The sequence below is a fragment of the Triturus cristatus genome, chromosome 4_1 (genome assembly GCF_964204655.1).
Source record: "Triturus cristatus chromosome 4_1, aTriCri1.1, whole genome shotgun sequence".
In the NCBI taxonomy this organism is placed as follows: Eukaryota; Metazoa; Chordata; class Amphibia; order Caudata; family Salamandridae; genus Triturus; species Triturus cristatus.
In genome coordinates, this window is record NC_140585.1 from 27,411,993 (window position 1) to 27,428,932 (window position 16,940).

The 16,940-nt window shown below is 48.4% G+C and overlaps 1 protein-coding gene across 1 annotated transcript in view; it reads left to right on the top strand.

Annotated features, from left to right (window-relative positions):
* LOC146839362 (glutathione S-transferase P-like) overlaps positions 1–16,940 on the top strand; it is an 89,590-nt gene that overhangs the window by 13,228 nt on the left and 59,422 nt on the right. The window contains exon 2 of the mRNA XM_085651363.1: positions 8,507–8,542. Coding sequence (XP_085507489.1) covers positions 8,507–8,542 — 36 coding nt within the window. The remainder of the gene's footprint in view (positions 1–8,506; positions 8,543–16,940) is intronic.

The window sequence follows — 16,940 nt, forward strand, 5'->3', positions numbered from 1 at the left end:
CTGATATGCAGGGATGCGCCAGTTAACATAAATCTGCCCCTAAGTTGTTAAGGCATGTGTGGTTGGGGATTGTGTGATTCTGACATACAAACCCCCTTCAAACCAAGGTGCTTGCTGCTGATTAACCAGTGTGATTGGAGAAATAACAAACAGTGTGCAACGGGCATACCACGATGATGTACTTTTATATGTGCACACATCAGGTATTGAGAATACTTTGTGTACAAATACATACATTGCTCTTCCAAAAAACCCCTGTGTTATTCATGGGAACTGGACTGTGCATGTCTGCCAGTATTTTATGCATGCAAACAAGCATAGTAAACGTGCAATCTAGCAAGTCATGCAGAAAGAACTATACACCATGCATCAGATCAGCACATGATGCTTTTAAACCCATGGGATGTACATTCAATCATTTAAAACAATATATTACACACACAAACCAGTACATTACTGGGGTGAAGCAATATATTATGTCCATGAAGCTTACAAATATGTATGTCAACCCGTTAAGTAAACATGCAAGTCCGTGCGGAATTCATGCATACCGTTAGGACATACATGTGAACCAGTGCATCACGCTTGAAAACCAGCATGTCATGCTTTCAAATGGGTTGTGCAGCAACGACTGTCCTACACATACAACACTTACAAGAGTGAAGCAATACGTTATGTATTTGAACCAAGCAATTGTAAATGTCAATTGGGACATTATGAATGCAAACAAACACCTGATGCTTTAAAATGAGTAGGCTTCTCACGTCAAGCAATATGTTACACACACAAGCCAGGACACATGTGAGCCATTATTGTATGTATATGATCCAGTACATTAAACACGTGAACCCATGTACGGCCCTTTCAAGGCTGTACAATATGCATTTGAATCGGTGTGGTCTGCACACAACCAGTCCATTAAGAGGAGAAGCCAATATATTATGCATCACGCCCAATAGTGTGCTATGCATGCTCCGCAGTAGGGTACGCACAAACTGCCCCGTTGTGCATGTGCAGCAGCTCATTGTGAGGCGGAAACCAATAGACTAGGACTACAAACCAGCACAGGATTCAAGCACACAATGTGGTTATGCACACACCAGTGCACTAAATAGATCAGCAGTTATTAGAATCCGGGGTCTCTGGTTGGCGCAGGTATGCACTTGCGACAACGAGGGACCCTTTCCTCTAAGTCAGGGCGAAGGATTACTCTGCGAAAATAACCCCTGCTCACCCTCAAGGTAACGTGGCGCGAGCAGTCAGGCTAGATTCCAGAGGGCATTAGGTTAAGCATTCAAGGCGTCCCACAATAACCACCAACCCACCACACAGAGACACAAGGCTGTATTTTTGTTAAACAAATATACTCTTTATATAGAAGGTTTCTTTAAGCAGGCTTTCAAAAATACAGTTCTTTACTCCAAATGGGATTCCAGTTACTTGCAATACTTTTCAAAGAGTCCACAGTTCTTAAAAGGCACTTTTCAGGTTAAAATAGGCTTCTTTTGGCGTCTGTGCGCTTCGTAGCGCCTTCGGTACGTTTTGTACGATGTTTTAGGCGCCTCGTGCCGTTTCTCACGCTTCACGCGTGAGCACGCGTACGCTGGACTGAAGCCGTACGGACCGTACCCTCGCAGGTACGCGTCGTACAAGTCCGGTACGCCTCTTGCCGAACCTCACGCTTCCCACGTGAGCAACGCCTATATATTTCCACCGGTACGGACCGTACCTTCGTGGGGACGCTTCGCATAGCTGGTATGAACCGTACCAAAGCTCACGCTTCACGTGTGAGTAACGTAGCGCGATGCTGGCACCGTACAAAGCCCGTACAAAGCGAAGGAAGCTGGAGGGGCAGCTGAGGGGTAATCCTCAGCAGCGCAGCACTGTCGGCTTCGGCCAGTTGGCGAACAGGGTGCTTTTGGGTCCTTACAGTGGTCTCGGCGGCGCAGGGTCGCAGAGGCTCGGCGCTTGGACACCGGTCGTCTCTCCTCACGTTGCGAGCTACGGCTTGAGGGGGCAGTTGCTTGCTTTGATCAGACCAGGCAGGCTGGTTTTCACGGTGCTCACAGCAGCCCGGGCAGCCAGAAGTCGCGGTGCTCAGTGAGATAGAGGCACACAGGTTCTCTGGGGTCAGCGTGGCAGGGTCACCCACAGCAGCTTCCTCTTCTTCCAGGGGAAAGGTAGCGCCCACTGTTCCTGGGGCGCTGTTCAGGGGGCAAGTTCACAGGCAAGCCCTTGGAGATTGTTTGTTAAGCACAAGATGAATAAAAGTCTTTTCTTCAGTCTTTTCCTCTCCTTCAGCAGCAAGGCACCCACCACAGGCCAGTCTCTCAGGCTTTAGAGACAGTACTCCTCCATGCAGCTTTCCCAGGTCCTTCTCTTCGGGCAGAGGTTCTTCTTGGCGCAAACAGGATCTGATTTCTTAGGAGCAGGGCTCCTTCTTTTATACAGCAATTCTTTTGTTCTTTGTCGCCAGTGGGCCTGGGCCTGGCTCAGTCCAGTTTTGGAGCACTTTGTTGTGGTGACTCTGCTCTTTCCTTTCAGCAGCAGGGCAGAGACATCAACCGCTCCACAGGGGGCGGAGCCGGCATTGTGGTGGCAGAGCACAGGTCTATTCAGAGTCAAGGTGTACTCCTCCCACCCATCCTGGTGTAATCTCTCTATTCACCACCTGGCAGCCAGCCTGTCTCCTGGAATTCCCCAGCCCTGCTCCTCACTGTTACTAGGCAGAACACACACACACAGCAGAGGTGGACTGAAATGGCCAGGTCAGTAAATACTAACTTTCTAAAAGTAGTATTTACAAACACAGGATTAAGCCTGGGCAAAGCACTACGAATTGCACGTAGCACAGTGCGAACACGCGTAGCGTAGTGTTGCGTAGTGCTGCGGTAATTTTTTGCTTGCTCGCGGTCCTCAACGTCAAGTTGGCGACCGCGAGCAAGCAAATTGACATCCCGGCGAGACTTTTTCCTTGTTCGCGATCAGCAACATCAAGTTGGCGATCGCGAGCATGGAAAATAAACCTCCCGGCGAGATTCCCAACGCGAGGAGGTCAGGTTTCTCATTGCGAGTGGTCGTGTATGCTCGCGACCGCTCGCGATGAGAAACTACCAGTTTGCGTTGAGAAAGCTGCCGCTCGAGTAAAAATCTACACGAGCAGCAGAAAACTACAGCTCGCACTGTGCAAGATGCCATTTTCAATGATTGCACAGTGGCGGTTGCTTGTCCGCACTGTGCAATAATTGAAAACGACATCTGGCACAGTGCGAACAAGGTACTACGCAGTTCGCGAAGTGCTACGCGTAGCTCGCGTAGTGCGAACTGCACTTTGCGTAGCTTCGCGAAGTGCTACTTCACGAACTACGCCCAGGGTTACACAGGATATTAAAATAAACTTTACTAAAAGAAGTATTTTATTATTCTGAGTTCAGGCATACTAAACTTGACTTTCTACCATGCTCTCTGAGTCCGCTGGGATTACAGCGTGTAGTAATTCCAGCAGCCCATTCTGGCCTATGGAGAGCAGGTAGCCTTCAATAGTGAAAAACGAAAATGGCTGTAATTCACTATTAAGACATGCCACACACATCAGGGCATGTCCTACCTTATGCCTACAATGCACCCTGCCCTTGGGCCTACCAGAGGGGTGACTAATATGTAGTTAAGGGAAGGTTTCAGGGACTGGCAAGTGGGTGCACTTGCGCAGTCAGCGCGACAGTACCAGACTGCACGCAGGTTCTGCAGTGGCAGACCCTAGACACATTTTACTAGGCCGCTTCTGTGGGTGGCACAACCGGTGCTGCAAGCCCACCAGCAGCATTTGTATTTACAAGCCCTGGCACTCCTGGTGCACTTTACTAGGGGCTGATAGTAAACCAAATAAGCCAAACATGGACACCAATCAATGTATACATTTTACCAAAGGGAGAGCATATGCACCTTAGCACTTATCAGCAGTGGTAAGGTGCCCAGAGTCATAAAACAGCCAACAACAGGTCAGGAAAAATATAGGAGGAAGGCAAAAAGTTTAGGGATGACCCTGCAAAAAGGGCCAAGTCCAACATCAGTGATATGTTATTATGAACAGATATGTTGTGGCCAATGTCTGGGGCAACAAGGCTTCTCACACACCCCCAAGTCAGCTGAGGCTGGGCCACGCTCCTCCTGTGCCCAGCTGCAGCAGAACAAGCTGCGGTTCCTGAGGTGTGTGCCTGTAACCACGCATTGGAGAGTGCAGTACCTGCTGACACCTGGGGCACACAGATCACTCTCATTGGCTATCCTCCTCTGGTAGAACTAACCTATACTGCGGTCTTCCTGTACCGGTATCTGTTTGGACAGTAACTCCTGCAGGTCCAGTAGGCTCCTTCCCTCTCTCAACACGCAGGCTGGTTTCTTGGCACTTCAGGTCAGACAAACGGCTTATTCAAGCAAGGAGCAGACTGAGGTGACGTACCCTCATCTCTGGGAAGCTGGCTGTAAGGCAGACACCAGCTCTGGTTGTAACTGCAGACCTCAGAGAACCCTCCAGAGCTCTCCCTTCCTTGCGTATAGTGGATCTCACTTTTGTACAGTCTAATCAGACAGGAGATGCGGATCCAGTGTCTAAGAACTGGTCTGGAGTGTCCTTTCGAGGCAGCTCTCCAGACACAGTGTTTCTGCAGAGTGTTGCTCTTGATAGCAGCTTAGCCTCCAGCCTGGACCCCCCACAACAGAAGCACATCAGGGGTCCCATTGAACAGCAGAGAATGCAGTCCGTTTCTTTACCCAATCACCTATCAAACAGCAGTGCTCCAGGAAGATTAATCAGGAACTCGTCTTAGCAAAAGGCCTAATTTATTTTTTAAACAGACCTTGTCTCCTGTCTCCTGACTTTAGTGTCTAGGCCTCCTCACTTCAGATTCACGCATGTCAACATCTCACTCCACTTTCGTGTCTAGGCCTCCTCGCTTCAGATTCACGCATGTCAACATCTCCCCCACTTTAGTGTCTAGGCCTCCTCGCTTCAGCTTCACGCATGTCGACATCTCCCCCACTTTCGTGTCTAGGTATCCTCGCTTCAGCTTTATGTATGTCAACATCTCACCCCACTTTAGTGTCTAGGTCCCCTTGCTTCAGCTTTACGTATGTCAACATCTCACTCCACTTTCGTGTCTAGGCCTCCTCACTTCAGCTTTACGTATGTCAACATCTCACTCCACTTTCGTGTCTAGGCCTCCTCGCTTCAGCTTTACGCATGTCAAGATCTCACCCCACTTTAGTGGTACTCCTAGCTGAGGGGCTGTGGTCTTAAAGGGGAGGAGGACACATTAAATGTGGCACTTAGCCTGCTGCTAGTCCTGCCTGAGCACAGCCACAGTGTAAGTTGCACCTGTGGTAGGAGATGCGCTGTCATGGAAACAGAAGAAACATTGCAGAAGATGGGACCCCACTGGCTCGTGAGACAAATCCCATCAACTAAGAAGGTGGAGGCTTCTCATACTGATGGAGCCGCCATCTTACATGAGGGGATTTCTGGCAGGAGCTGGGACAGGCCAAGCTGGTTGGAGGTCAGTGCTCTAGTTATTGGATGTGCTTTGCTGCAGCACAGATGTGGTGTGTTCCTAGAGCAGCTTCCTGTGGATACCCCTGGCTGGCCTTCGGAGATAGATGCATGTATGGGTCTTTTCCCAGACAGTGGAAGTGTATGGTTGACATACGTAAAGCTGAAACAAGGAGACCTAGACACTAAAGGGGGTGAGATGTTGACCTATGTAGAGTTGTAGCGAGGAGACCTAAACACTAAAGTGGGGTGAGATGCTGACATACGCGAGGCTGAAGCGAGGTGGGGTGAGAGGTTGACATACGGAATTCTGAAACGAGGAGGTCTAGACACTAAAGTGGGGTGAGATGTTGAAATACGTGAAGCTGAAGTGAGGAGCCTCGCCCCCTTCATCCTTCAGTCCAGTCTGGATGTTCCCAGAGTCTTGCCCCATTCATCCTTCAGTGCAGCCTGGATGTTCCCAGAGTCTTGCCCCTTTCATCCTTCAGTCCAGTCGGGATGTTCCCAGAGTCTTGCCCCATTCATCCTACAGTCCAGTCGGGATGTTCCCAGAGTCTTGCCCCTTTCATCCTACAGTCCAGTCGGGATGTTCCCAGAGTCTTGCCCCTTTCATCCTTCAGTCCAGCCCCGATGTCCCCTGAGTCTTGCCCCTTTCATCCTTCAGTCCAGCCCGATGTCCCCTGAGTCTTGCCCCTTTCATCCTTCAGTCCAGCTCGATGTCCCCTGAGTCTTGCCCCTTTCATCCTTCAGTCCAGCCAGTTGTCCCCTGAGTCTTACCCCTTTCATCCTTCAGTCCAGCCCGATGTCCCCTTAGTCTTGCCCCTTTCATCCTTCTGTCCATTCAGGATGTTCCCAGAGTCTCGCCCCTTTCACCATTCAGTCCAGTCCAGATGTTCCCAGAGTCTTGCTCCCTTCATCCTTTAGTCCAGTTCGGATGATCTCGAAGCCCTGCCCCTTTCATCCTCCATTCCAGTCCGGATGTTCCCAGAGTCTTGCCCATTTCATCCTTCAGTCCCGTCCGGATGATCCCAAAGCCCTGCCCTTTTTATCCTTCAGTCCTGTCCAGATGTTCCAAGATTCTTGCTCCATTCATCCTTTAGTCCAGTCTGGATGTTCCCTGAGCCCTTCCCTATTCATCCTTCAGTCCAGTCCGGATGTTTACGGACCCTTGCCCGCAGCCATCAGTTCAATCTGTATGATCCCAGTGTCTTGCCCCCTTCATCCTTCATTCCAGTCCAGATGTTCCCGGAGCCTTGCCCCATCCCTCGTTCAGTCCAGTCCATGTTTATACCCCTCTACTCATTGGCTCCTGTCTCTGTCATTCATTTTCTTGACTAGTCTCTGCATCTGACTGCCACCTTCCCTCCTTCTCCTGTCTCCGTGCAGTATCCCACCTTAGGGCTAACCCCGTGCCAGTCTACAGCCATCAGCCCCATTTTATTTATTTGTAGAGTTTTATATAGCACTAACTAGACCCAGAGGTATCAGAGCGCTTTACATAGATGAGAACATAATAGTTGCATTAATTACATATGAGCAGATCCACATGAATAGGAAAGGGTGGAATACACAACAACAACATACAGTTTGCCAGAGATGGATTATATATGAAAAAATTGTAATGAAGTGGCTACACGAGAACAAAAAACACACATACACATGAGGGTGTACCCAAAGAGTAGTCGGGGATGGGGAATTGAGCCTTTAGCTGGATTAATTCAAGTCCCGCATACCGGCTACCAAAAGGTTAACACCACGGGTCCCTTTCAAGTCATGTCGAAAAACCCTTCATCCGGTCGGGGTATTGCAGCCCCAGGGGCCGGTTTCGCCATATGTGCTTGCACCTCAACCCATCTTCTCATGTGTCTCCTTGTCCATTTCCTCTTCTTGAACAGTCTCTGCATCTAACTGACACACTTCCACCCTGCTCCTGTCTGCATGTCCCATCCCTCCGCAGGCCTGGGACACGTCTACCTATCTCTATCGACTTATGTCACTGAATGCTAAAGCTAGACCTCTTGGCTCTGCCAATGCTTGACTCTCCTGTGGCTGTTTCCTCACTTTAGCCTTTCTTCGATGCCCAGTGTACACCCCATCCACCATTTTACAATCTATGGCCCCCTCTTCTAAAGCAGAACATAGTGACCAGAGGTGACATGTTGTGCATGAGTGGCACGATGCCCCACCTTGCCACCTCTGGCCGCAGGGGGTCTCTGGAAAGGGAAGGATATCACCCACCAAGGCCAGTCCAGGCTTCTCTCTCTAGGATCCCATGATGCACCAAGGGATGTTCTTGAAGGGTCTTAGGTGAGGGGGTGTCAGCCTCCCTGGCAACATCATTCGCTTGGGCGAGACAGGAAGGGGATGAGGTGGTCCTAGAATTCAGTGATGGTGGAGGGCTGGGGGTTCTGCACTGGCCCCAGCATTATCCTGTGTCCTCACCCCATTATTGAAGAAAACATGGCTGTTGTACCCCATCTGCTTGTGATGGTACAACCCCTCAGAGGGCAGTGAGGTGCACTGCATTCTGGGAAGCAGCATCCGATTGGGTGGCCTGTACCTGTGGTCTGAGGGTGGTTTCTCTGCATTTGTGACACTGACTGGCACTAACAACGCTCAAGTTCTGCCATCTGTGCCCACAATAGTGAGCTCTATGACACGTAGTCCAATTTCATTGAATGTTTCTTCAGTATTTGTTGGGTTTCTTAAATCCTCTGAGCATGGGCAGTCCTTAAAAACAAATATACAAAGTATTTGAACAGACTTGGCATCGCCAAGGAGCCAACTATGGTGTGCTCACAGAACAGCGCGTGATGCTCTCTCAGGGTTAATGTCACAAGATTGTGGTTGTGTCCTGTGTGCTCAGTGCTATCTCTGGGATTGGCAACAGAATGCCTCTCCTGCAGTGTTTGTTTATCTGTGTACATTACACATTCTAATATTTTGTTTTCCTTCTTGCAGTGGCACAGTACACCATCACCTACTTCGACCTCCGCGGTAAGTAACGAATCATCACCTCTTTGGAGTACACCGGTGGGGGGGGCAGAGGGGGCACGGAATCTGAGGAACCTTGTGACCTGCGTGACCTCAGCTTGCCTAGTGTGACTGCTGACATCTCTCATGGCCCTGAGTTTGAGGCAAAGAGGTTATCCCATTCCTCTTCTGAGTCTGGAAGCAAGACATTGTTAGAGCCCCAGGAAGAACAGAGAGGTGATGTCTTTGACTGACTGCCCTCTGTAGGTATGACACCATCTGCCCTCTGTGGGTATGACACCAGCTGCCCTCTGTGGATATGACACCATCTGCCCTCTGTGGGTATGACACCATCATCTGTGGGTATGACACCATCTGCCCTCTGTGGGTATGACACCATCTGCCCTATGTAGGTATGACACCATCTGCCCTCTGTGGGTATGACACCATCTGCCCTCTGTGGGTATGACACCATCTGCCCTTTGTGGATATGTCACCATCTGCCCTCTGTGGGTATGACACCATCTGCCCTCTGTGGGTATGACACCATCTGCCCTTTGTGGATATGACACCATCTGCCCTCTGTGGGTATGACACCATCTGCCCTCTGTGGGTATGACACCATCTGCCCTCTGTGAGTATGACACCATCTGCCCTCTGTAGGTATTACACCATCTGCCCTCTGTGGGTATGACACCATCTGCCCTCTGTGGGTATGACACCATCTGCCCTCTGTGGATATGACACCATCTGCTCTCTGTGGGTATGACACCATCTGCCCTCTGTGGATATGACACCATCTGCCCTCTGTGGGTATGACACCATCTGCCCTCTGTGGATTTGACACCATCTGCCCTCTGTGGGTATGACACCATCTGCCCTCTGTAGGTATGACACCATCTGCCCTCTGTAGGTATGACACCATCTGCCCTCTGTAGGTATGACACCATCTGCCCTCTGTAGGTATGACACCATCTGCCCTCTGTGAGTATGACACCATCTGCCCTCTGTGGGTATGACACCAGCTGCCCTCTGTGGATATAACACCATTTGCCCTCTGTGGGTATGACACCATCTGCTCTCTGTGAGTATGACACCATCTGCCCTCTGTAGGTATGACACCATCTGCCCTCTGTGGATATGACACCACCTGCCCTCTGGGGCACTGAGTAGGTACTGCAGCAACCTTGGAAGGGACAGCCCTTTGTGGCCAACAGCATGTACTGCAGCAATGACACCATCTGCCCTCTGAGGCATTGCGTACTACAGCAGCCTTTTCAATGACTGCCCTCTGTGGCCAACAGGGTGTACTGCAGCAATGACACCACACATCAGTGGCATTGAGTACTACAGCAGCTTTGGCCATGACTGCCCTCTGTGGCCAACAGAGTGTACTGTCAATTCCATGGCCTGTCCTCAGTTATTAGTGAGCAGAACTAAAGCCAGGAGATTGTCTCCCCTACATGGCCATTTAGTAGAGCTACAACAACCATTATAGTGTCTATCTACTGTGACTTGGTTATTGGTAGACCTGTAGTCAGCCCCCAGGATATTGCAATTTTCCAGTTTTCAAAAAAAGAAAAACATAAATCAGGTATTTTGTACATTTTACAAACGTGCCCACAAACATTCCAATTAAAATAAAAACAGAATGAGGCTTACCCTCACCCACCCCCTTTTACTAGCTCAGGGTTGCTCGATACCAATAAACGTAGGGTGAGCAACAGACCAGCTGGCGGCACCGGTGTTACACTCTTTCACTTGCCTGTTAACAGCTTGCAAAGTACTTCTTCTGTGCAGGCAGGCTGCCGCCCAGCTCCCTGGATACCCTCCTGTCTCAACAGGACCCTTCCTGCCCCACTGCTCTTTGTCTCGTGGGACCCACTACCCCCTTTCTGCCCCTTGACCTCTGATACGACCCGCACTGCTTCCTGTGCCTCATCTATCACATGACTGACACCCGCCTCCAGCCAGAAGACACACACCAAGCCCCCACAACGCACCCCTCCCCCCACAATTCTCCCTCCACTTCCAACTTCCCTCTGCCCCCTCAGTTCATCTGCTGTTCCCCCTACACCTTTGGAATGGGGGTTAAAGGATGGCAGAGGTTTCACAATGAAATCTGCACTCTCTGGCACCAGATGTCGCTTGGTACGAGGCCTGGTGCTGCTGGACGCTCTGCCACAGCTTCCAGGAGTCACAAATCAGACACCGCACTGTATTTTTGTGACAAGTTCAGATCTTGCCAACTGCAAAAGTAGGGCAAATTTTGCTTTTTTGACACAAAACTTGCCATCCCACACTACAAAAATCCTGGGATGTCTATCATTTTAGTAAGCAGCTCTTACTAGCCAGGCTGTAAAATTTGAGCCAGAGCCTGGTCTAGCCATGATTTTCTAGGAGCAGCTCTGCACTGGTCAGCCTTCCATGGCCTCCTTGGAGATGCAGCTATTTCGCGAGCTGTCCTTCCAGCCAGTGAGTGGAAGTGTACAGTGATGCCCTGGACTGCCCTATGATTGGTCTGTTAAAGAGCTTTTGTGATAGCACAGAGGCCGGGCGTTAGACCTGTCAACCTCCGGATGGTCTCCCCCAAACCTTTCGCATCACTCCTCCATAGTTTTCTGATCTCTTTTCTGTTGGCCTCAAGACTCTTCACACTTTACCACAGCTAACCCGTGCAAAAGTGTGCGCGTGCTCACTGCTTAAAACATGGTAACCTTGCCTCATCCCCAACAGGCATACTTCATTTACTTATAAGTCCCTAATAGAATGGTGCTACATGTACCCAGGGCCGGCAAATTAAATGCTACTAGTGGGCCTGCAGCAGTTATTGTGCCACCTACTTAAGTAGCTCCTTAAACATGTTTCAGGCCTGCCATGTCAGCCCATTTGTGCAGTTTTAAACTGCAATTTTGACCTGGCAAAGTAAACATTTTGCCAGGCCCAAATCTTCATTTTTAATGCATATGAGTCATCCCTAGGGTAGTCCCACACTGCCCACAGGGCGCTGTGCAATGTATTTAAAAAGTAGGACATGTACTTTCAAGTTTTACATGTCCTGATAGTGAAAAACTCTTAAATGTGTTTTTCGCTATTGAAAGGCCTACCTCTCTCGTAGGATAACATTCAATGAATATATTACATTTAATAAAGATATCTTACAAATGGGAACAGGTAAACAGTGCATGTTTGGTGTCTATGGGATTGTAATGAAAACTCCTCTTTTATAGTAAAGTCAGATTTTGAATTACAATTTTTAAAATGACACTTTTGGAAAGTTTGCATTTTTCTGCCTTATTAACAAATGAAGGGACAGGGAGTAACAAACATCCAGCATACGCACTCCCAGGTACTATCAAAAAGATACAGAACTGGTGTTCCTGTTTACACTCCAGGAAAACACCACTAGTGCACCCAGCTGAAATAAAAGTTGGTGGAAATATTCACATTTTGAAGCAAGATCCCTCACCCACCAATCAAGGTGGCTTGCTTCATCATCAGGTAGCTCCTCGTTGGAGCAGTGCTGCAAGGCTCAACAGGCCCCTCAACGGGGCTCTTTGTTGGAGTTCTTTTAGTTAATTTTCCATTAATGAAGTTTGTTGAAGGTGAATTTGTTTTTACAACTGTGTAGATTGGTGAGGAGAGTAAACTTAAAATTAACCTGGGACCCCCACCACACTTATTTATTATTGTTGAGGTTCTTGTCAACGAATAAAGAATGGAATATGTAGGAAAATCATGTTCCCTCTTATTCCCTTTAAACGGTCAACATGTTTCCTGCCCTTCATTTAATCAAAGTTCTATGGCAACTCATCACGACCCTTAAACTGTAACCTTCCCAAAAATTGGACTATGATTCAATTATCGACGTGTGCCCATATTTTAGCAACCACCACATTTGTGTAGAGATAGGAGATACTCTTGTGAGTTGCAGAAATAGTCTGTAGCTAAAACATCTGATCTAGAAAATAAAAGAAGTAATATGAAACAAACATATGACCACGTGAAAAGGGGGAGATAACTCATGTATGTCATTGGTCATTGCAGTCGTTATTGTGTGCGAATGGTATCTCATCCATCCAGCAATGGTGCATTAGTGGTGCCGTGACCGTGGTTGACACCCATTGCCAATGGTAAAACAATAATCACCCCATACAAAAGTGTGTCACGCAAAGTGCTGCCAAGCATATGAAAGCAAAGTTTGTAATTCTTACCTTAGGACCGTGGGATCGTTGAAAACCTGGATGCGATTGATAGGTACTTAGGAACACGCCAGTGGACACTGCCAGGAACCGGCCCGTCTCTGCAGCCCTGAAGATATTGGTGTCCAGGGGTGCACCATATGCATACCCAGAAGCCTGTGCGTAATGCCAGCATGTCTCTGACATGTATGCTGGGGTGTCACTGACACGGTTGCATCTTCATGACGTGGAGGCACAAGGCAAGCGAAATGAGGAGTTATCGCATGCTGGTCAAAATCCTGGAAGTGGCTTAAAAGGATCATTGATCAGGTGCTGTGATGCCATTTCGAAAGCAAATTCGAAAGAGCTCGTGGGTATAAGTACATGCCAGCTGGAGGAATTAAAATGAGTTATCATTCCAGTGTTCTTCTGACAGAATGAGTGGAGCCATACACAGGGTTGTACCAGGAGCCATTCAAAGGTGTATTCTACTGAGATATTGAGACATTACCGGTAAGACAGTTCAATCCAGGGAATGTCCTCATTCAGCCCTATCATGTGGGTTTCTAGATGAAAGACCCTCCTGCGTTCGCTTTGTAGAAGGGATGTTTTGTCAGTGTTTTTTATCACCTCCAGGTTGGTCCACTCCATCGTCAGGGGTGTGATACACGTCCAAACAGTGTGCATTCATTTTTGCTGTGATTCTTTTACATCTGATACCACTCCTGTGTTCACTAGCGCGTGTTTGTACTCTCGTAGGGTCCATCCCGATGCATCTTAATTTACAAGGGCATGTAATCTATAGATACAGTTCTTTGTGTTATAGTGTGTGTGCTGTTGGAGAGATCAGGCTTTCCCGTCATCTAGTACAATGTCTCTGGCTTCTTTTGTGAGACTGCACACACTGCATGTCCTGCAAAGAACATGTCTAGTGATGGGTGGCAAACCGCATATCTGGAATTTTTATGTGTTTTGCTCTGTGCTCTGGCTTCCGTACTGTCCACAGCAGGTGCTGGAGCAGCCTGTGCGCCATCCAAGGCCTGGGTGTCAGAGGAGGAGCCAGATCCTGTACCAACAGGTGCTGATGTTACCTGTGGTGGCTTTAAGAATGCCAACATCAACATGGGAATACGCTGGGGACACTGCAAAACATGGGCCGTCATCGGGTCCAGTAAAGCGTCAACGTCGGGTCGCGCACATGATGGGAGTGTCAGACAGAGATCCAACACGCATTTTTCTCCTCAAAACAGGCATCAGAGGACATGTAAGATGCAGTCCATCCAGACAGGTCTAAACGACAAGAACCAAGAAGCACTTAGTTCCCTTAGGCGTGGTGTGCCCAAAAGTTGTACCATACGATCACGGTATTTTCTCTCCAGGAGTACTGTTCCCATCTTCTTGGTGACTGGGACGTCCATTGCGTAGCAGAAAAACGACAATCAGGATACCTGCTATCACTCACGTCACTCTGATTAATCCTGTTAATAATCAATCAATCTTTCTTTACTTAGTTTAAAAACCAAATAAAACATAAAAGCAACATATAATATAAACATAAAATCATAGCATAAAATTGATCTATAATCACTAAGGACTACATTGCATCACAAGGACGTTCCTGTCTATGTCAAAAATGCCTAGCAACGGAATGCAAGTAAACCCCATTTTATGAAAATACAAAAATGCAGCTGCTAACCCCCTCCTATTTCCATATGTGTCAGAACTTTCCTTGCACGTATAACGTTAAAACAAAAAACTTTGCTACAGCATTGCTCACAGTAGCATCTTGTAAGTCAATCATGTACTGAAATGCCGCCAGGTAACCAAACAAGTTCAGTATTGAAAATATTGGTTTTAGAAATTGTTTCCTAAAATCAATATAACATTTACAGAAAAGTGCTAAGTGTAAAGTTGACTATGTAGATCTATTATCACATGGACATTTCAGATTGGTAAAACCTCAACACCTCCTAGATTTTCTAAGTTTTCCCACCCAAAGTGGGGGTGTAAACTCTGGGCTACCATCTGCTGCTAGCAGCAGAGGCTGGGGGTCGCATTATAAAGGCAGCAGGCTTTTGAAGCTTCCCCTTCGAGCACTGTGCCCACACTGGGGGAGGAGGTGTGACCCCTCTGCCCAGGGTGTGCATTGCTTCTGGCTCCAGAAAGCAGGGGCCTTCCACCCAGGGGTCCAGAAACATGTCTGTGTGTGCAAGACTACCTAAAGCCAGTCAGTGCCCTCACCAAGATCTGTAGGTTTTCAAAGGGCACCTTATGAGTTGCCCTCTGAGTACATGGTTTTATAAATTATTACAAGGAGCTGTTTGGTACCAAACACTCCTGAGTTCAGTGAAGTCATCATGGTGCTTTGGAACTCGAGTTGTCAAGTTTTCACCCCATGTACTCTCTATGGCTTCTCTGGCACTAACAATATTAAGGAATAGACCCTAATACTGTAGGGTCATATCTGCTCATGCGGATATACCCACACCTGGAATAAAGTGCACCCACAATGGTGAGGGGGCAGTACATTTCCCACTGCACAGTTCACTCATTTTAATACCATATAGTTGCCTGTCACTTTAAAATGAATTGAGTAACTTTAATGGTTTTTAAAGCTCACTCACTTTCCACGGGCCCCCACTTAGTTTAGAAGTGCATCCCTGTCGTCAAGAGTATGCCCGCCCTCCACCAAACCAAGATTCGGGAGGGCGAGGACTGGTCTATGATGAAGCATGACACCAGGTGGTGTGTGAGACCAGTCCGTCACTTTTTGAGAGAAGCCCACATCCACAAATTCAGTCCTTTGCACCAAGGTCACTATCCTAGGAGCTGTCGCATTTTGTGCTGTGCATTCTGTGTTGGAGGCTGGCCTGCTCCTAGTGCTCTGCGCCTCTAGTTCCCTCCCCCAGGATCCCCTGGGGATAGTGTGGTTGCATATAAAGTGCACCCTGCTGTAGGGCTGTAAGGCCTGCTAGATGGGTGACTTACCTATTTCTTGGGCAGTGCTAGCTGGCATGGCACACAGGCAGTGTTTCATCCAACCATCAAGAACCTACGGGCGGACCTTACTGCCCTTCAGCTAAACCCACTTATCCATACCCCCACTCATTCTGCTGGGCACTTATTAGACCCTGTCTTCTCCAACCTCTTAGAGGCCACGGCTGACCGCCCCAAACCCATGGGCTGGACCGACCATTTCCTTATTAGATTCTCCTTGATGGTCAGAGGCCCGCTCACGAAAAACACTTCCAGTTCTTGCTATAAGAGGCCTTGGCACAAACTTTCATCTATTGATCTCGCTAATAATCTAGGCGACTTCCACTTTAACTCTGAGAACAGAGATATAAATACAGCCTATGCTGCTTTCCATGAGTGGATCACCTCAGGACTTGACACCCTAATCCCAGCGAAATGGACCAAAACCCGTAGCACCCCTTCTAACCCATGGTACAATGAGAATCTAAAAACCATGCGGAAAGACTGCAAAAGAGCTGAACGCTGTTGGAGGAAAGAGTATAAGGATACGGATAAAGCCCTCTACATGTTAAAGTTAAGGTCGTACCACAAGGCGGTACGTACCACCCGTGCATCCTTTTATGCTAAGGAAATCAGCTGAAGCGCAAACCCCTCCAAAACCATCTTTAAGCTAGTACAAAAACTCCAAAACAACTCTAACCCAGCTCCATGCATTACCTCCTCACAACAATGTGACGACCTCGCTACTTTCTTTATAGAAAAAGTGAGGAAAATCTACAATGCCTTTCCACAGGATCTTTTGGAACTCCCCAACCCTCGTAAACTCTCGCCCAACAACCCCAGTTTGCCACTTATACCTAGTATAACCCATGACGATCTAGCCAAGCTATGCACACAGGTTAAGTCCGGCTCTCCTACAGATCCTAAGAGACCAGCCATATTCCTAGAATCCCTGGATTTCTTCCTCCCCCCCCCCGGCCACCCTACTCAACCTCTCCTTCTCCTCGGCGGTGGTTCCTACATGCTGGAAGCAGGCAGGGGTCTCCCCGATTATCAAAAAGCCCACGCTAGACCCCTCAAAGCCAGAACATTTTAGACCAATTTCGCTGCTTCCATGGGCTTCGAAATTGGCAGAAGCCCATGCGAACAAAGTACTGTCCAACTATATGGCTCAAAATCTAATCCTGGACCCCTCACAGAATGGCTTCAGGCCAGGATTCAGTACTGAGTCCGCCCTGCTGACTACCATTGAACACCTCCGGAAC